Source organism: Rhopalosiphum padi, chromosome 1 (assembly GCF_020882245.1).
Source record: "Rhopalosiphum padi isolate XX-2018 chromosome 1, ASM2088224v1, whole genome shotgun sequence".
Taxonomy (NCBI): Eukaryota; Metazoa; Arthropoda; class Insecta; order Hemiptera; family Aphididae; genus Rhopalosiphum; species Rhopalosiphum padi.
The window spans coordinates 1901945-1924527 of record NC_083597.1 but is presented as its reverse complement, the minus strand read 5'-3'; the positions used below and the strand labels follow the sequence as shown (position 1 = coordinate 1924527).

The following is a 22583-nucleotide window of genomic DNA, read 5'->3' as shown; positions in this document are numbered from 1 at the left end:
TTATAAACTAAGTAATTTGTTTGTAAATAATAGTTATTAAGATAAAAGTGTTTGCCTTATTTAACATATTTATATTTTCTCATATTTTGTTTTTACAAAACAACGTACTTGGAATTTAGTTTTTATAGTTTTATTTTCGATTCTAAAAAACTTGTTTACTTAAAAGAAAGATTAAAAACTTTTACCGTTAAAGGCAAATATTTGAACTTACAAAATTATAAACTTAACATTTTTTTAAATTATCATAATAATTGTAAATATAAATATCAAAGGACTTTATTCTCAACATTATAATTATAAATTTTACCATTATAATTATCTATTTTTATTCATTTCTAAAATAAGTAGGTAGTTTCTAATATAAAACTATAGACTGTCGATAATGCTTAAAATGTTAATTTCCAAAGTCGTATTGTGTTTTATTAAAACTGTTAGATATAATTGTTTAAATTTTATAATATTTTTTTCCATTAAATAACAATAGAAATGTATATTATTGCTATTTTCAAACATATTATTACCTATTCCAATTACATAATTCGATTCATATAACAGGTATTTAAAAAGTGAATTAATATTATTATTTAGTATTTTTCACTATTCTTCGATTTAAAAGTATATATATATATATATAATATTTTATTAAATAATTTGTTATTTAATTGTAGTGCATATTAATACATTTAATATCCTAAGAAATGTTATTTTGTTTAATGCAATGCTCATAATTTGAAAAGTCTAAGATATGTGAGTATAGAATATAATATTGATAAACATATTCTATATTCAGAATAAATAATATAGCTCCTAAAACAATGTTATTCACCAATAAATCATAAACTCATAACTGATAAGTCATTTCTAGTATTTCCATAAAATTATTAAACTTCTTTAAACATTAAAATTAATATTGAAAAAAAAACATTTTTAGGGAATTATTTGGCTAAAAAGAATTTTTTGTTTATTTTTATAAATTGTTGGCAATTAAATCCGGGTCTTACAACATAAATAATTTTAATTATTTTAACGTTATGAAAAAAAAGTAAACTTAAATTTTTTTAAGTGCATTTTTGAATTTGATATACACATTAAAGTTTATTTTATTTTATTAATGATTTAACATCTATTAAAAATGTTTATTTAGTATAAACCATTTTTCTAAATTAAAATCTGACTTAGCTATAAATATTATTTTACACCTTATTACCTAAGTATAAAGATTTGTTTTATTTTATTATGATCAAAATAGTTAAAAGATAATGTATACTATATAATAAAATAACTTATCAGTCTTCTCAAGCCATAAATGGTCAAACGGATGATTTCTCTATTTACGTTATATCATAAAAGTATAAACGAACGCTTAAATACTTTTTGTAAAAACCAATTTTTTATATATAGATATAATAATTATAAATCTTGAATAATATTGTTGAACTTTAATACTTATACTAGAAGCTAATAAAAAAAAACAATTTACAGATTATATTTTTATTCAATAAAAATTAATGTGTACAACAAGTTTTGACAAGTAGCTGAAGAGAGACAATAATCTTGTAAATTAACGTAACTATGTGTACTTTGAGTTTCAACCCTCAAGTATATATTACTTTCAACACAACTGTGTACATACGAGTACAAACTTATAGTAATAATTTGTTAATTCCTACTTTGTTTAAATCAAACTGTTTCAAACACAGGTTGTATAGGGCAGCACCCGTATGGCAGAAATTTAACACGCTAGAAATGTGAACTGCAAATATGCAAACGATACGTACAAATTAAATTTTATGTAATGGTACCAATTAAAAATAAAATGCAAACAATCATAAAAAAACCCATCTAATTAGAGTATCTATTTATGCATTAAATTAATTTTTGCCAATATTTGCATATTGAAAACTTGTATCTATACCTAATGGTTATGATGTTTTAAATTCCATACGTATGCATAAAAACACCAATACTGTAACCAACACATTTGTAATATATATTATTAAATATAATTATTTTTTATTACCTAAATAAATTGTTCAGATTTAATTATTTTTTAAAAACTTTTAGTCAATGAGAAATAGGTAGGAAAGAAACACACACAAATTTATATATATTATTTTGTGGTGTATCGTTTGTAAATATACCATTTGAGTTTGAATCAAAAAAGATTTAAGTGTAAAGATGGCAATCGTCCTCGTGCGTACTAGAAATGCTTTCAATATTCTATGTACTACAATATACACAACAATAGTCAATAAGTAAAATAAAATATATCAAAGTCGAACAGTTTCGTTGAATTCAATATTTCTGAGAGTTTTGTACAATGAAATTTTTCATTCGCTATGATCCCTTTACAAAGTAAAAAAACCTTTGGGAATCCTAAAAAGTAAATAATATAAAAACTTTCATTTTTATTTACTGTTATTTACTTTTAGAAAAAACATGTGATGTGTTTGTGTGTACAATACATTTATGTACCATAATAATAATACATAAAATACTAAACTATTTAACTATTATTATTATGAACCACGAACTTGCTTTTTAAAATAATATTTTCTACTAAAATAGTAAATGTAATGTATTTTTTTTAAACAAACTGTTTCTGAAAATTATATACATATAGGTATCCACAAAGTTTCTTTTTTTAACAGAACATTAATTGTAGTCAAAATCATTTAAAAAATAATAATATCGTAATAATACGCGTCATAAATTTTGTTTTATATTTTTATATTGTATTTAACGGGTTATTGTTATTATATAATATATTATGATATATCACACCGACAATGAACGAAATAAATTTCTCGTGCTTAGTTTCCAGATTAATATTTCATAACTAAAATGAAAACATTTTTAATCAATGTTATAGGATTACGCGCGCGGGAAAGCACGGTTGTCGTTGGCCCATCGGCCATCATGTGTAATACAATATAATAAATATTAAATAAATGTCTGCTGCAGTATTTTACGAATATTTTTTTTTTTTTTAAAGACGCGTTTCAACATTAACGGTTTATCTGTATGTATATGTATTCGTGTTTCAGAAAAAGCAATCCATCGACTTGGTAGCCAGCAGACAAACATCGGTGCTCACATGGGTCGGTTTGGGACTTATGTCAGTGCAGTTTGGAATATTGGCTCGGCTTACTTGGTGGGAATATTCATGGGATATAATGGAGCCGGTCACATATTTCGTCACTTACGGCACCGCCATGGCCGTTTATGCTTACTATGTACTTACAAAACAGGTATATTTTCATACGATAATAATTGACTCGTCTTGTGTAGCTAATTAATAATTATATTGATAATTTGTAATCACTATAATTATTGTGTTATGAAGCCATTAAGCTATTCCTGTAAATTTTATTTTTTCAATTATTCGGTTTAGGTAATCGTCATTACAGAAATATTATAGCTGTTATAAATATATAATAATATTGAATTTGAATTACGTCATCACAGAATATCGTGAACACGCATGAACGTTGCACAATGATATTATGCATATTAATTATTAGGATATTGTTGAATATTGTGCTTGGTGAGAAGTGGACAATTCGAGGAATTTTGGAAGCATGTCGTTAATAATAAACGGACCCGGAATTATGAGATTAATTTTCGGAATGATGAGTATATTCGGCCGTGTTCCTTTTTGATAATTGGGATATTATGGGATATATTATTACAAACAATAATTTGTGCATCCGAAATTCAGGGACAATAAAGATTCTAATGGGAGGATTTGGACTTGTTCATGTGTTATTGGCGTTTATGATGTTCTTTGAAAAAGAAAGACTATCTGTAAATAATGTGTTTTATTTGTTTTTATCGCTATTATTTTTTTAAGTACACATAAAAGGTTTATTTCAAACCAATTTACTATAGAAAATATTATAATCATACTGTACCATTTTCTTTAAAGAAAAACTTCTTACTATTTTGCAATATTATTTTTGTAATGCGTTGTATTATGAATAAAAATCGTATATTCATATATTCATTGTAATCTGTTTTGTTTAAGTTTTAGATAAATGTTCATACGAGTTTTAAATATTTTCTCACAATGATATGTATAAAGTACACTTTAACACAATATTTTTTTTGCACAAATTTATTTGTTTTTTTCCAAACCAATACTACCTAATGTTTTCAAACCATAATGTACCTATTTGTTATCTTTTACAGAACAATTAACATCAAAGTATAAATTCTGCTTCATGTTTCGCAACAATTGTTCCTTTTGTAGTTTAACGACTTCAAAATAAAACAATAGCAAAAACCCTATCTATATTTTCATCATTATATAACAATAATTTCGGGCGAGTAAACATTGTTGTTTACTTTGTCCATTTTCAAACTTTAATATCATGGCTTAATATTGTCACCATATTTCCTATAAAAAATGGCCATATATTTTTTTTAATTACAAAATTATGATATTTTAATATCTCTACTTTTTATTCTCCCCGAATAATCTATAGTAAATTTAATAATTCTGTCCTGTATCATCAATTTTTAATTATCAAATACATTTTAGGTTACCCGGGCTGCTTAGATTTCTAGGTCAAACTCGTAAAATGTAAATGCGTTGATTGATTTTATAATTGTTTTTAGCATACATTGCTATTTTATTGATATTAAAATAACGATTTGCAAAAGTGTAATTATTTCATTGTGTAAAATAATCATATAATATATAGGTATATTATATTATTCTTCTAATTGCATAGGTATAGAATTTGTTTTATTTATTTATTATACAATTGAACTGATGTTTTCATGTGTATAAGAATAAGATTTTTATATAATAACTGCCATCGTGAAAACATTTTTGTATAGAGTTTATTTCTTGTACCAAAGGTTTATGTTTCCCTACTGCAATTAGGAAACAGGGACCCTCGAGTGCCGTAGATAATAATTCCCTTACTAAAATGTAAATAATATTTTCATGCAAGGTATATATGCCTAATTAAAATGACCTTTGCTACTTATTTCATCGCTAGTGAAACATCTTTAGTTATGCGTAACGCGGCCGTATATATCTGTGGCTTAATTAAGATTATTATAATACTTAAAAAAGGTAATAATACCGCGAATACATTTGTTTCGTCATTGGTATATATATATATATATAGTCAGCAGGGACGAAAAATGAAAAAGGAAATGACAATGACAGCCGTTATTTATTATTTTCTTTTATCGTACCTACATGTTTATATACATATATATATATTATATAAAATGATATTTTACTCACTACGCGCAGTGGGTCAGGATGTCTGACGCCGCACCCGCACGTATTATATAGTAGTAATTTTAAAAGTAATTTACGGGGTAGTTGGAGAAATGAAATTTAACGTTGACAGCAGAAGGTGTTGAGAAATAATATTGCTGGGCACTTACTGCGGTGGGCACTTGGGTATTATATTTGCGATTACATTTTTTTACATCACATAATATAATACAAAATGCGTAGGCGTCGCAAGGACTCGCCCCGCCCCGCTCGACCAGTTTTTAACTTCGGTAGTGCTGGGCTTGATTTATTTCTGCAGAATCACGGTGGTGATAGCTCATTCTGTTCGAGTAATTCTAGAATTTCATAATTTTGTTTTTGAAAATAAACGAGAGCGTAGTACTCAATTTGCTTTCTAGTGGTGTACAACTATAAAATATATTGGCAGATCCGTTCGGCTATCCGGTGTTTGGCATCTCCTGATTAGGAGCTTTATATCGCAGGGTATCAACGTATCCCAAAACATGGTCTACGTATATATTGGTGTAATGTATTATTATTATATACTCATGGAGCAATATAAATCATACAGGGTGATTCGCCAAGCATGCTCACCCTATTTTTTTTTAATAACGAATTTATTCAAGTTCAGATTTTAAGCAAATTTGTATACGCACTTAAAGACATATATTTTTAAATTCTTGAGATTGTTATACTACTTAAAAGTGTCCATTCGAAATATAAATTTCTGTTTTAAAATAAGAACCCTCTTTTTTCTATAAATTATTTAGCTGATATTTTTTTGAAACTTTTGATGTATCTAACTCAAAATTAGTAGTTTTTTAGTTTTAAAAATATAAAATATATAATATTATATCGAATATAGTATTAATTTTACTTAAATTATTTTTATAAATTATTGTAAATTACTACAATTTTCAAATTACTATATAGTACCCATATCTTCTTAACTTCCTAAATAACTCAAAACCTATTCATTCAAATTAGATTCATTATAAGTTTCAAAAAAATTATTTGCTGACAGTAAAAAATGAAGTTCTCATTTTAAAAACAAAAGTTTGCATCCCCAGGACACATTTTTAGTAGTAAAAAAATCTCAAGAATTCGAATTATGATCTTTGTATTTATAAAAGAATTCGAAAAACCAGAATTTAAATAAATTCATTGTTAAATTAAAACAATGGGGCTAAGTATGCTTGAAAAATCACCCTGTACATAATAGTCGGGGACCTCGCCCTAACTACGGACATTTACGACGGTTGCAGCAGTGACCCAAAAGTCCAATATAGGTATTATCGTACGTTCCGATCGTTACCAAAACGGCTGACGTAAATTTATGAAAAATCGAATATAATATATAGGTTCCTTTAGTTTAATATTTCTCCTTGTACGAACAAGGATATCAGAGCGATTTAGGGTGTCGTGTGATAAAAATATATTCTATATTTAATTATTAATGCTAATAGAATTCGTTATATTCTAGCACAATTAACTGACGTAAAATATTATTTCCTTTTATAAATATATCTGCTTTATACAATTTTATGATTAAGCACAGACATGTCAAATACATGTTTGATTTTGATTTTTTTAATTTTTCAAGAAACACGTTTGATATTTTATGAGAATGCATATGTAATGTTAAATTTAATATTAAACATAACATATTATATACTTACTCAAAACAATTTAATTGAAAAATATATTTAAAATATAGTTGAAATTTTTGTAAATCAAATAAGATAAAATATAATTGCATGCGTAGTTTAGCCATCGATCGTTGATGGGATTAGTCGACGAAAATCTCTGAGCATACTTATTATAATATCATGGCATCTATATCTAAAGACGTATATTTGTATATTAATTTTACTGCAAAAATGTTGAAGGAGTACCTGATGCCTGACGTTCGTGACCGCCAGTATCTGATCACCGTGCATAAGAAAGCCAGGAAATCAGGTCTGGACCTGCACACCTACAACCTGCTCAAAGACAAAATGGCAAACGTACAGACCGATTTGGCTCGACTCAAAGATCCGCTTGTCCCGCCGCACAGGTCTCAAGTCCTGTTTGACCCGCTGGCCAATTGCACCGCCACAGAAATGGAACCGACAGGACTCTGGTCCGGACTCCGATCCCGTATCAAGTCTTTACTAGATGATACCAAAGGCAGAAACTGCAAACGGACCACTGATAATAGCATTTGAAAACACGCGCAGTATTATGCATAATAAATAATAATTTTATTATTATGTCTTCTTTTTATGATCATTTTTCTTTTTAGACTTATTTATTTACGTCATATAAAAATTGGTGCTAACTTATAATGCCGATTTTCTTCTCCTTGTCGTTTTTGGTCTTTCGTAAATATCTCTTAGATGACTTAATATCGACACAGGGTTAGAGTACCTACTAAACTTCACGCACACGAAAAATATCGAGATACTTTATAGGATAATAGGAGGTATATAATATTATATCGGCTCTTTACAATACAACATCTGCAGTATATCTGTACGCTTTTTTGAGACTTTTTAATACGTAAAAATGATAAAAATATTTATATACACGCTTTATCTAATTCATAGGTATTAGGTATTTTTTTTTAATAATCATCTATCATATATATTTATTACATTTTTATGTACTTATATATATATATATATATATACATATTATATTATTATTGTTATTATTGTTGTTGTATATGACGAAGACGAAAATCTCATACCATCACTATCGCTCTCGTGGAAATCGTCTCGTCACACACGCATACACTCCCATGCTCACACACACACACACACACACACACACACACACACACACACACACACACACACACACACACACAAACATAAAACACACAAGCACTTGTTGATTGATTGATCAAGAACAATCATAACCGTTTTTTTTCTTCTTTGGGTTAGGATCAGGGTCGTTTAAATAAATATATAAATATGTTGATAAATAATGTTATAATAATATAATAATTAATATTTTATTATTATATATACATGTACGCGTCGACGACGGATTATATTGTATAACCGTCGTCGTTAGATTCGGTTAATAGAAGTTGAGTGCTCATATATTATTATATATATATTATATGTGTATAATATTATACAATGGCACTGCTGCATGCAAAATAACATAATAATCTTTGTTTTAATGTTGTGATAATGGAGCCAATATTTTATTATAAATGAATTAAAGGTTTTATAATTTTTACTCTATTTTTTTTTTTTTTTTGATTCGCTTATAAGTAGCTTTTTATTTCGATTAAAGCTCAATGTAATTAGTGTTAACTATTTTTAAATTTATATCTTTCTCTCGCTCTTTATTATCTCACTATATTCTTATAGTATTTCAAACATATTATATTCGTCAACTTTTATAATTGTCTTTAATAATTGTCAATGCCATCATAATTTATATTATTTATATTATAAGGTAGTGTGTAGGTATACTTAGGAATACTGTAACTCATGTTTAGTCGAATCATTATATCAATGTATTTTTTTTTTTTTTATCAAAATCATCATTTTATAATATTTAGGTCTTGGTTTCAAAACCATTTTTTTTTCAAATCTATTTAATATCTATTCATAAGCTATATATTAATGTATTATTGTATTTTCTTTTTAATTATTTATTTATAATATTATTGTACCTATTGTATGATTATTTCTCTAAAATAATTATCGTTTACTTTTAAATGTATTAACAAAATCTTGTAAGTAGGTTCTAGTAACATGCGTTGTACTAAAAGATATTACCATTCATTTTTACTTTAAAATGTACTAATACGTTTGTATGATTTGTTATTATATATTATTAAGTATTCCCTAAAAATCATTATTATTAAGATTATTAAACCTATAAGAAGTTAATTCAATCAAATTTATGATGTTCCGTTGTGTTGTATTATTTAAATTTTTACTTTTAATATTATGTATTTTAACATAACGTATTAATTTAAGTAGGGCTTGTTAATCAAATGCTGAGAGGAAGTCACTCGTTTAAACAATTTTAATATATCATGTGCCTAATATATCTTAGCTATATAAATAGAAAAATAAACTTAAAAAATATTAAATAATTTACTATCGGTATATTTTCCAACTTTTCATTCATTATAAAAAAGTAATATTAATTTTTATTAATAGTAAACATTGTGAACAGGTATTGTTTTTTTCAAAAGCTGCATACTACTGTAAAATTAAATTACTCATCATTAAATTAAATTATACCTCTAAATTGATACGTAAACATTTTAATTTATAATAGGTACATGGTATCAAAATATACTTTTTAAGTCTATCTACTACTTTTAAAGTGTATTACAAGACTTAATAAAAATGATTGTAGGTATACATTATATCAATAATTTATAGGTTAGCCACGCGTGGACTGCCTCTTAACGCTATCAAATGTATACTTATATATTATAATGGTAAAATGTTTATTTGCGTTTGACGCGCGGGTGTATAATAATTGAATTGAATTTTAATTATTGTTAAATATATGTTATATGCAATGACGCATCCAACGTCGAATACATACGACGCGTTTTTGAAACATATTGTGTATTTGTGTGGTGTATAAGATTAATAATTATTGTTTAACATTTTCGTATATACTAACGTGTACCAACATTTTCTTGTTTATCATTGTTTTTAATAGCAAACCCCTTTTTAATAATTTATAATGTATTAAAAAAAAGTTTTATTGTGTTATTATAGTTTTTTTTTTTCATTATTATTGTTTAACCAATCTCAGTCCTCATAATATGAGTGCATGAAAAGCACTAAAGCCTATGTAGATACCTTTAAAAATTCACTATCTACGTCAAATTGTGTACAGTTTTTTCATTTTTTGTTAGTTTTTAAATTGTAATACGATTGGCGCTACGTCTTTCGGGCTTCAAGTAAGAAGGGTCACAATTTCAGAAAGTCTTAACCCTGATTCTTCTAGTTTTCAATCGCCCGTGAAAATGAATGCATATTTGTTTAAGTTTAGATTCGCGTGACTTTGCACTTACGGAACCATTACTGAAATATCCGTACAATATACATACATATAATATTAGCATGATCGATTTAAAATGAAATCGCCCGGATATGCGTGGATGGAGTTTTTATGATTTATAAATGATAATATATACTATAGACCTTTATATTGATCTTCACGCTCAATTACCATACTTCACCTTCGCTTTCGTAGTTAATAATTATTGAAACACGTCGAAAAATAGTAGTGTTTTTGATATAATAACATTATATTATGATGTGTATAGCTTCCTTGATCATCGTTTGTACGACGAAGTCGAACTCCGTGGTAGTAGTTCGAGCCGTTCGATGACGTGTATAGTTGTTGATGATGGATCGCGGTAAGTTTAAAAAAAAATTTATTACTGCATATAATATAATATATTATTACTTTACTCGTTTTTGCCGAATAAAACTTTTTTAGTAAAATACGGCAGCTTTCCGGACGGAATTCAATTATTATTGTCATCGTACATTTTAAAAAGACAAACACTCGATTAAACTACAAAACAATAATATATTATAGGTATATTATATACCCGAGTCCGTGTAACGTGATAAATAACATGCCATTTTACCGGTCGGTCGAGTCCTTGCGGAAAGGGTAGTTCTCAAAGAAAAGCAATACAAGTTCCAGAAAACGATTTCTTTTGAACGTATTTATTTTAAACGCCAGACTATTACCAACTATTTCTGGGTCGCCGCAGTGCGCGGGATACAAATGTGTCCCAAAACGAGTGACGATCCATTAACCGCATTCATGCTCGCCATAAACCGTGATATGGAAAAACTGGGTTAAAGTCAATTCGGCATCATTGCATTATAATATTATTATTATTATTATTGTACTGGGAAATGGAAGAACAATTTATCTTTTTTTGTTTTTGCACAACCGTCATCGACTACTGCATCGTCTGCAAAAGCATCGAAATAAGTAAGTGACCTGTCTTATAATACCTACTTGAACCGTATTGGTATAAAAGTGTCAATTTCAATAATATATATTACTATTCAAAGATGGACATGTTAATGAAAATAATTAACTCAAGTTAAATTAGAAGTTAATAATTAACAAATAACAAATTTAACTCGCAAAGTTCAAGCTAATGTGGAAAAAATATTAACTTAAGACTCGGTTTAAAAAAAGTTAAACTACTTTTTAGTTTTTAATTAATACGTAGATTACGCGGAGAGTAGAAGAGTATAATTTTCTACTGATGACTGTTTCTACCTATGAAATAATATTTTAACAAAAAACCGGACATAAATGTAGTATTATCTACAATCTATTGGCTATTATTAATAATATGTTTGTATAGTATTAGATTATTTTTATTTAAAATCGTGTGCAATAATACTTATACATAAAATCATTGAAACCAAGTGTTTCATAAACAGTTTTTATTTAAACTTGATGGATTATTTTTAAATCAAATGAAATAATCTAAACTAGTTAAATTCGTAAGTCAATTAGAAAATTAATTTACTATAGTTAAGATGAAAATTTAAAAAATAAATAAACTTTTTAAGTATAGTTAATGCCCACCTTTGCATATTAGATTTATACACGCATTCATCCATCGTATATACCTGATCTACACTTTATATATATATATTGTTGTATGCTTATAGAATAATCTAGCCTTTGGCTTATTTACATATCCGCGCGCCCCGGAGGAACACTATAGCCTTATGGCCTTATTTACAATGCAATGCCACGTATTATTCGTGTATGCGTAACTTATAGTATGTAGATCCATTTTCGCGGCGAAGTCGACCTATATACGCTGTCGGCGAAGCATATTATAATAATATTTGATGGTAAAACGGCGAAAGCTGTCCAAGCATTTGAATTCATAACACGAATCGCATACCTCTACCTATTCATAATATCAAAAATGTAAACATATCACATACGTATACAATTTAGTCGACATTTTTCTCGTGCGCGGAATACCTGTGGCAGCCAGCAGTACTTATATGCAATACAATAGAGTAACCATACGTAATGTTTCCATTTTTTTTTTTTAACTAATATTAGTTTGATAGTTGAACGATAAATAAATAAATCATATTCGTAAAAAAAGATAAATTTAATGATATATAGTATGTGATAATTTTGTACTCGAAAATATTTGTATAATATAAAGTTTTAAATGAACGCCTTTCTGTTTAAATAATCTGCATCCGTGCTTGTCACCTGTATTATAAATGTATATAATACCTATTATGATGGATCGCTTATATTAATTTTATTCACATTCACGTCTAACATTTTTTGACAGATAACCAAAATAGGAAATAAACTCGAGATCACAAAACTTTTACTCTGCGTTCGAGTATCCGATTAATTTACAGGAAAAACAAAAACCACTTAAGTACGTGTTATGTATAGATATGTATAAGTGCCTACCTACTCAGTACATATAGGCAAAGAGTAAAAAATTAATTACAGTATATCGCATTAATTCTTTACGCGTTGTTATTGTTTAATAATACACACAAACGTCCAATCAGAGAGCCGAAAACAAAAAAAATCTGCTATTTTTACGCTTTAATTATATTACATTACATATTATAATCATCGATTGGTCGACTATTATTATATTATTGCCTACGCGTTTAATATAACTGCATCACACATATTATATACCTATATGTACGTGGATAAACTATGCGCGAAACTGTTGGAAGTCGTTGGAAAGGATGACAATGTGATATAAATCAATGGGTTTCGTAACGGTAAAATATCAGATCGAAAAACGATTCAAACAATATATTTATTAATAGGATATAAATTCAATTTAAAAAAATTGAATTGCAATTTATTTTTTATATGCACATAAATTCAAGGTTGTACGCGATGTGCCATTTTCGATTTACCGATTCACTGATTTTCGTAATGTTAACTCTTTAAAATCAAGTTTCATATATTTTATTTTTATGCTTTTTGTGTCGATTCGTTTTAGACTGTTTTCCAGCTAAAGGTAAACATACATGATAACGTATGTAGTTGTGGAATCTTTGTCTCATCACGTGTTCACTTTGTAGATTGGTAAATTTAGCAATAGCATTTTTCTTCTTCTAAAAAAATCAATCGTAACCGCTGTAATCAAATAGCATACTATGTATGATACATTATACCTAACCTAACCTACCCATTATACGTAGGTATTTCAGTTTTCGGTGTTTAAAATGTTCTTGGTAACTGGTAAGTACTGAAATAAAATAAAAAGATAAACTATTTTAATATGTTATAGATATTATTAACGTATAGTTATTAAAATATGTAAAATATTATGTATATATTATAATACATATTGTGTACTTTTTTGAGTACCTAGTATATTTCTAAAATAGATTAACTATAATTTTAAATTTTGAGAGTATGTAAGTTTTTAAACTCAGAAGTTGGATGTGTAAGTGACACATTTTGGAGTTAAATTAGTTATTTCTAGAAAAATTAATAAACTATTATTGTTGTCAATACAGCTTGTTAGTTAGACTCGATAAACAATAACCATTTCGTATTTTCAATTATTAAATTTAAATTTGATCTAACTTTAATATTATAAATAATTGATAATTTTTTTTGTTATATGATAACCACCGTTATGTTTTTTGATAATGTTAGATAGAATTATAGGCATGTAGAATGACAGAAATATGTAGATATTATATTAAGTTTGGACAAATGGTTATTATTATATTATGTTTAACAGCTGTAGATAATAGATATATGTAATACATTTTGAAATTAAAGTTATTCTTATTCATATAATTAGTTTAAGAAATAAAATCAATAGAGAAAATAATATTAATAAATTAGTTTTGGATAAAGCTATACATGTATATTACGTATACTATAATTAAAAAAATAATGAATTTCGGAAATTTATATTAAAACATAACCAAGAAAATATACTATCACAAGATATTAAAATCATAATATCAATATTCATTTTTTGAAAGAAGACTACCCTCATAATAATATGACACAATTATTAAGTAACCACTTTTCTTTGCAATTAATACGCGTGTATTCTACCCGCATATCGACCGACGCCCGGTGGTGTTATATTTCTGGTATTATTTAAATAATTATTAACAGATGAAAAATATAAAATAGTTCACTTCCAGTTGAACATGAGAAAACAACATAAGATAATAATAAGATATGATCATAAAATAAGTATAATTTTGTTCATGTCTCTATTAGCAGCGTCGCATTCATACATTGGCTAATGGGAGTGCGTGAGATGTGCTTTTTAAATCACGGTAATTGTATATTATAGCTGAATAATTAAAGATATTGAATTGTAAGTGTTAGTCTTACAAAATTCAAAACGTTTCAAATAACTAATTATTTTTACCAGTTTTGGGAATATTTGTTTAGGTACTGCATACCTCTGTTGTAGTACTAACAGTTATTTAAAATAATGATTAATGACACATATTAAATTATATTTTTTTTATAGTACAAAATATAAAACGTTTATTGGTTGTATATCTAAGCAGTGGCGTATATAGGAGGAGGGTTAGGGGTTCAAATCCCTCTCGAAATGTATGGTTGGTACGGGTATTTATTTTGATTGTATAATTAATTGGAATTTAAGAATGGAAATTTTTTTTAACCCTCCCTTGAAATTATTTTCTATATACGCCACTGTAACTAATAGGTCTCTTTTAATTGTGATTGATGAGTAAGTTTATAGGTTTGTATTATTTGAGTAAAAGGCTGCAATACGATTGCGCGCGGTCCTTATCAACGGTACCTTTTTAGGTGTACGATTGCGCGTGCTAAATTATTTTTGCTTCTAAGCAACGTTGCCAAGTATACAGATTATAGGTGCATGGTAAATATCCGATTAGGTTTCGAATTTCCGATTGTAGCGATCCGTACGGAGCTGAAAGTTTCCATAGAACATATAACGCCCAGTTTACTAGTGCTCATCCTCCGACATTTGTTGTTATAAGTACGCTTATGGAAACTCGGCAGAAACCGTCACTAAATTATCAACCATTTCCAAAGGAAAAATCAAGCCAAAATCAAAGGAAGAACTAAAGAAAATCGAATTTGTGAGTAAACAACACGAAGAATATCTAAAAATAAAACACCAGAAAACTTACTTAAGTATTTAGCCATAATTTGAAATAGGTATCAGGGCTTTAAAATTTAAATTTTTTTCGATATCTATTCGAATATTTTATATTATTTTATTATAACGACTTTTTTAATGAATATTTTTGTATAATGTTATTAGAAATAAATACAATAACAAATTTTTTTATAATTTTTTTAATAATAATTTGGCAACGTCGCATCCAATTTCACGCGCAATCGTACGATTTTGAATAGTCAAAAGCATGTTCTTTGTTATTCCGGCACCGCGCGTAATCGTATGCCCAAAAAGGTAAAACGCGCGCAATCGTACTCCACCGGAGTAAATTTATTATCGTAGGTCCTAACCCAATTAATTACACCATAATATTTAATTTGAAATTCAATAAATGCATGTTAAGTCAAGTGTTATGATTTTATGAATCATAATCTCTTTAAAGGGTAGAATATTATTTTGTAATTGTATTATTATATATATTATTTTTTTAACTTACTGTGTAGAGCGATGTAATTTGAATCTTCCATTTCATATCATTCCTAACACATTTCTATAATTGAATATTTTAAGTTTCTATCAACATTGACTGATTTACAGGGCCTATATTATATTAACAGCAACCATCATGAATATTAATATGACGTATAATCGATAATGACAATTTTACCAAATAATGGAGTATAATAGCTGATTTTTCAAAGTTTAAAAATGAACTATTAGCACCTAACCAATTTTCAATAGTTTTTAGATCTTTCTCATTGTCTCAATATTGTTAAAAATGTTGTTCTAAGTTGATAAATTACATATACATTAGGTACATGTTGATGTTATTTATATTTTTTACAAGGTAGGATTTAGAGTTTTGGTGACACTTTATTTTTCGATATCAATTTAATTTTAACTCAAAATAAACATTTTTACATTATTTATTATTAAAATTGTATTAGTACAATTTTATACTGTGAATATTTTTCTTACCTAATGCAATTGAAAAGATTAGTGTCTTAATTTTAACGTTCTTAATACTGTTCTCTGGGTTATAGCCCTATTAGCCTCAAGTCAATTCTGTCCGAGATTGATATATTTATAATCATATCACGTCATGATATATGCTAATGTATACTACTATGCTATTATACGCTACATTTAATAAGAGTATTATACATATAGTTTACAAGGTTTAGGTACTATACAGTTATCTACGACTGCCTTGTACAGTTGTTGTAGTACTTCGTTTTACATTTATAAACATGGAAATTTTGAGCGTTACAGAATAATATACCGTTTATGTATTCATTGTGTTTCCACCCGTAAGCCCAGCGGTTTATTTGTAGTGTTGAATTCGGATATATTTATTCTAAGTGGGCTATTCCGCGTGCGCCATTGATGCAGATTTAAAACATAAATTATCATCATATTGTATATTATACTCGTGTAGGTATTACCCGTGAGTGTACGGCGTATAAAACCAAACAGTAAACGATTTTAGACTTTGAGCACAATTTATTTATTATTGTTATTAGTAATATCCAGTATAAATGTGCAATTTGTCTACCTGATAGTGTACTATAGGATATAGGTTGTTTAAATAATAAATGAGTCTTCAACTTTGGCTTGTTTATATGTTTTTTTAAATTACATATTTTTACGTGGAGTTTGGAGAACTTACCTTTATATACTTATATATTAGGCTTGAACGATGTACATCCTATAAACTCAGAACTAAGCGTAAAAATAATTTTAAAAAATAGCGTCGCTCAAACTGAACATTTTATATTACATATATATATAGATATAGACGATATAGTTGTACAGAATATTATGAAATTGTGATAATTTAAAGCCGCTCACATTTGGTTGATAATTCATAATTAAATAATATGTAAAATATTAAAAATATTATTGATATACTACTTACCTACATCTTCTCTTTTAATTGTAGTTACCTACTGGTGTTAAAAAGTAAGGGATTTTGATTACTAGTTTTTTTTATAAAGTGTATACATAATAAATAAAAAAAAAATTGTTTATTTATGTTAAAATTAAGATTTGTAGGTACTTAATAAATAATAATATAATTTAAAATAGAATTAATAAAAACTTCATAATTTTTATCCAGTAGTTATTGAATAATGAATGCATAACAATTTAGTCGTTTAATAGTACCTAAAAAAAATAACAATAATTGTTATAATAACACTTTTTGGAGAAAATAATATTTTATCTAAACAAACATAAAAATTAATTAAAGCTATCTTAATCAGATTTAAAAGTAGCAATTTACCAAATTAAACAAAAATATTACAAAAAGATAAGTTGAATAAAATATTAAAAGGAGTTTGAATAACAGAGAATCTTTTAAAAGATTTTCATTTTTCAATGTTAACGTTTACATTTTGTAAGTTTTTACAACTTTAGAAATTTAGAATCTTTTTGTGATCTCTGCGTGAGTTCTCTAATGAGTTTAAAACATTTTTACAGCAGATCGTTAGAAATAGGCTCAGGTAAAGTTGAATATTTCAATATGAGAACTATGCAAATATTGAGCATTGAGTGTTTTGTCACAAAGATTAGTAGAAATACTTAATTTTTTATTGAACAGCTGTTGATATTTTGATCATTTTTCAATCCAACAATAACGAAGCTAAATAAATTCACTTTAAAAATTGCATTGATCTAACACGCACATAGTGGTTCAGCTCAAGATATCTATAGCTCTGGAGTGGTCTGCATGTTAATACTTCCCGTCTACCCTGTGAAAGGCCATTCCATTTTGTTACAATAAAAATGCTTCATCTGCTAAACAAACTAATTTTATTAGACTTTACCAGTCTTAACTGTAAAAGGTGCGTTCCGGATCAAACGACTTTATTTTGAGTTTACTACGTCCATTTTCAACTAACATAATAATATTTAATGTAAAAATCAACATTTTATTTACCTCCGAGTTTAACTTTATACAGTTTTACAACTCCAACCGTAATTAAGTTATGTCTATTTCCGTTAAAGCTGCAGTGTTTTCAGTTTAAAACCATGTTAAAATGATAAAAGTTTAGTAGGACTTTTATTTTTATTTACTCACGCGATTGTATTTGTTCAACGTCGCTATAACGGTCTAATGTATGATGACGTACACAAACAATAAATATATATTTATGTTGTTCAATCACTATATGGGAGACTGAAGATACTGGTGACCAATGCGTATAACCAAACAGAAGGAGGTTTTAAAGGTGATCACTAAAAGCACATTCTGATAGTTTAAACTGTATTATTCACGGTAATATAGATCGTCATTTGCAGTAGCGTACATTAAAACGGGGGTGGTTATGTGTGAAAGTTATGGGTGTGTGTCCTCGGGGGTATATTTCGGCCAAGAACTAAAATTTATGAAGGTTTCGCAACTGAAAATATGAAAATCAATTATAGTCATCACTCCATTGTTGTGATACACAATTTTCCAAGTACAACGATTTATCACTAAATATAGGTTGGCACATAGAATTTATTACCTATTATAATATGTACCACGCGACTTAGCTCCGATTCAGAAATTTAACTTTCAGACAGGAAAAAACTATTCCAAAAATTTAGGGAAAAAAAATAAAAATTCGAAGATGTATTAAAATGTTAATATTATTATTAAAATAATTGTTTTATAACTTAGGTCTTTGCTTTAAATCGTGATTAAATATAATAAATATATAATGATTCGTCATTGAATCAAAATTTAACACATCCATTACAATAACTTACTCAATGACGACTGACGAGGTACACTGTACACTCGACACATAACCTATACTGTACAGCAGAGTTGTTACTATTACTTTCCCCTTTTAAAATATATATATATGTTACGGTAAAAGTACGAATACCGGTTAAACCTAGAATTTACCGGTAAATCCTAGGTTTCGCAGACTACTGATGGTAATAATGTCCGAATTTCGGACATTTACCAATTGATTTCGGTAAAACCTAGGATATACAACATCGTTTGGTCAAACCCCGAATGATTTTTGTAGTTCGGACTTTTACAAACGAGATTCGGTAAATCTTAGGATAAACAGTCAGTGTTAGTAAAAGTCCAAACATTTTTACCAAAGTTATTAATTATTATTATTATTTAAGTATATTATAGGTAGGTACTATATCAATACGTTAACGTAATCATTGTCACAACTACCACCTCAGCATCACCGGGTTACATCTCTGCATCCCTTTTATGTGCACGCCACTGACCTTAACTCCCGAGGCTAAAACCGTGTTAGGTTAAAAACACTTTAAAGGTCGAATAAAAGTCGTGAGGGCATTATTACATTAATATTCCATAACCTATACATTAAATATATGTATATATTTTACATATATTAAACACGAGGTATATAAAAGTTTACAGCCGTCCCTTTGTATACAACATGACATCAATGCGGTCCCGAGACTACGCACCTTTGTATGACAATATACACAGTAACGCCACTTATTATTCGCTGTTTTCCATGGCATGGGCATATGCAATCATAAACAATGACGACGTACGATTCGAGTGCGATATTAAAAACGTCGACGTTTATATTATAAACTTGTATAAGTTATAACTAAATAGATAAAACCACGAAGTACATCAAATATCTAGAGACAAAGCATAGCGTTATTTTGTATCCAGTAAATCTTTTCTTTTTTTTAAATTATATACACGACGACTACACTATAGATAGAAATAAAAGCAAATACGAGAAACCTAATTAAATTCTAGGTGGGTACGTAAATCTAATATACAATATACATAAATAATTTTTTTTATGCAAACGTCTCGCGGTTGTAAATATTTTCAACGTTATGAGTTATGACGAACTCTAAGGGATACTTTAATGGTTTATATGCCCACATACGTTCTTTTTTTTTTTTAAATTACTACCTACCACAGCCGTCGTAGTCTGTGAACGCGTTTGAGTGATTATATTTTCCTTTCTACTCGTTTTATTACAACATTTGTTACAAAGATAAATATTATTTTCCCTTTTATTTAATTTCATCTTGAAAACTGTTACGATAAAACCAGTAAATATTATTATTATTTTTTTTTTTTTTTATAAATACATGTACCTTTATAATAGCTTAATTAAATTGCAGACAAAAAAACATATAAAAACAAGAAGCGAACCTCAAAACATACCTACCTTTTATTCTGTACTTACACTCCATCTCTACCTATACGAAATATTTTGTAATAGTTTGCTATGATATTTAAATTGAAAAGTTAAAAAATTAAAAAGCATAGAATTATATGATAATATAAATAATCGAAGTAAAAACTATAAAAAAAATTATTTTTTGTAATAAACGTCAAATTGTGACGAGAAAAAGTTATATTAAGGTATTATATTTTTTCATACTAAATATAGTACCTACCTGTTATACAATGATTATATATTTATTATAATAAAAAATTTAGATACGATTATGATAATATAATTTTTTTAAATTTAAAAATTACTCATTATTAACTAGTACAGTAGTACATTTTTATATATTATTAATTATTACTAATTTAAATATAGTTATTGAGTAGATAAAAAAATATTTTTAGGAGAAAATCTGCAAAATAATATATAAATGTTTTAATTTGACCATTTTAATTTATATAATATCTTTATTTTATACAGTTAGATGAGCACCTACAAAAAAAATCTATATAGGAATTTTATATATAAACTAAATATGACTGTGTATGGCTATACTTATAGTTATTATTTTCGTTATATATTTTAAAGAGGAAGCGAAATTTCCCGGATGCACACTTGTTGTGGGCTCGTTATTCTAGATAAAATATTATACATAATATTATATAATGTTACAGTCCATAATATCACGCATCCACCTCATTGGCTCAGTCAATATGATATCGGTTTAGTATATTATAATAATGTTATCGACTTTAAACGAACCCTTTAAACATCAATCACCCGGTGATAGCAGGTGTGTATACCTATGTATTTATGCTAGCTATAATCCTATATACCTGTATGTACTGTGAACAATAATGGTATAAATGGGTTATAGGTACACATACATCGATAAAAACAACATGCATAATCTATATATATATATATATATCCACGAGTTTCATAAATAAATGTTATGCGTGTATACACACTTGAATAAATTTGAAAGGGGATTGGATCCGATGCGATTACACAATAAACAAAATTGATTTATATTACATTTTAATATCAATAAGTGCGTGTATAAGTATAATGTTTGTAAGGTGTATGACTTTGTACATAAATACCTAAATAATAAATATCTAGATTAACAAGTTTAATATAGTTAGATACACTAAATACTTACAACTTTCGTACAAATTATATTATTATAGTTACATAATTTTAAATAAAGGTTTAAACACTTTAAACGGAATACTAATATATGTTTACTAAATTATACTAAAGTTTTTGGTCAAACGAGTACATTTTATATTGAAATACATTTATGTATTTTATTTAATATCAATTTAAATAGTTTTAAGAATTTAACTACTTTCAAAAAATATATAAAAAATTAGATTTAGATTGTATTTAATTTCAGTTACTACCTATCTCATATCTGTCACTTATTGTCTATCTATTTTATTTTTTGGCCTTATGTTATTAGATCGTGTAATCGTGTACTCCACTATAGATGCTCCATTATATTATATTATTATTATTTATTATATTTTGTTATAATATGTAAAAATATGTTTTTGTTGCAAATAAGTAAATAAAATTTTTGTCTGTCTGTGTCATATGGACTTCTCTCAACCATTGAATTGTTCTTTAAATTTATTTATATTTAATAATCGTTATACAAATGCGAGTAACATAGACTAAAAATATTTGTGTATTCTCTGTATAATGTTTGCGTTATTCTTTCCGTATATTCGAGTTCGATTTATTTCCTTTTCGTTTACGCATAGGTATAAATAAATGTAATTGTAAATGAGTGAAAGTCATTTGGATTAATTTATTTAATGATCTGATAAATTTACTCGCCTTTGTTTAACGATGGCCAAGCATATACATCAATATAGCCACCAGTTGCATTCAACAATAACATCATCGATATAACTATTATTCCTGTGTGAGTAAAAGTAAAAATTATGACTCTAAA

At 27.1% G+C, this 22583-nt stretch overlaps 1 protein-coding gene across 1 annotated transcript in view; it reads left to right on the top strand.

The window, feature by feature from the left end:
- LOC132928175 (calcium uniporter protein, mitochondrial) overlaps positions 1-9999 on the top strand; it is a 71996-nt gene extending 61997 nt beyond the window's left edge. The window contains exons 5-6 of the mRNA XM_060992658.1: positions 3048-3251; positions 7150-9999. Of these exons, the coding sequence (XP_060848641.1) occupies positions 3048-3251; positions 7150-7467 (522 nt within the window). The 3' untranslated portion in view covers positions 7468-9999. The remainder of the gene's footprint in view (positions 1-3047; positions 3252-7149) is intronic.
- The last annotated feature ends 12584 nt before the right edge of the window (positions 10000-22583 follow it).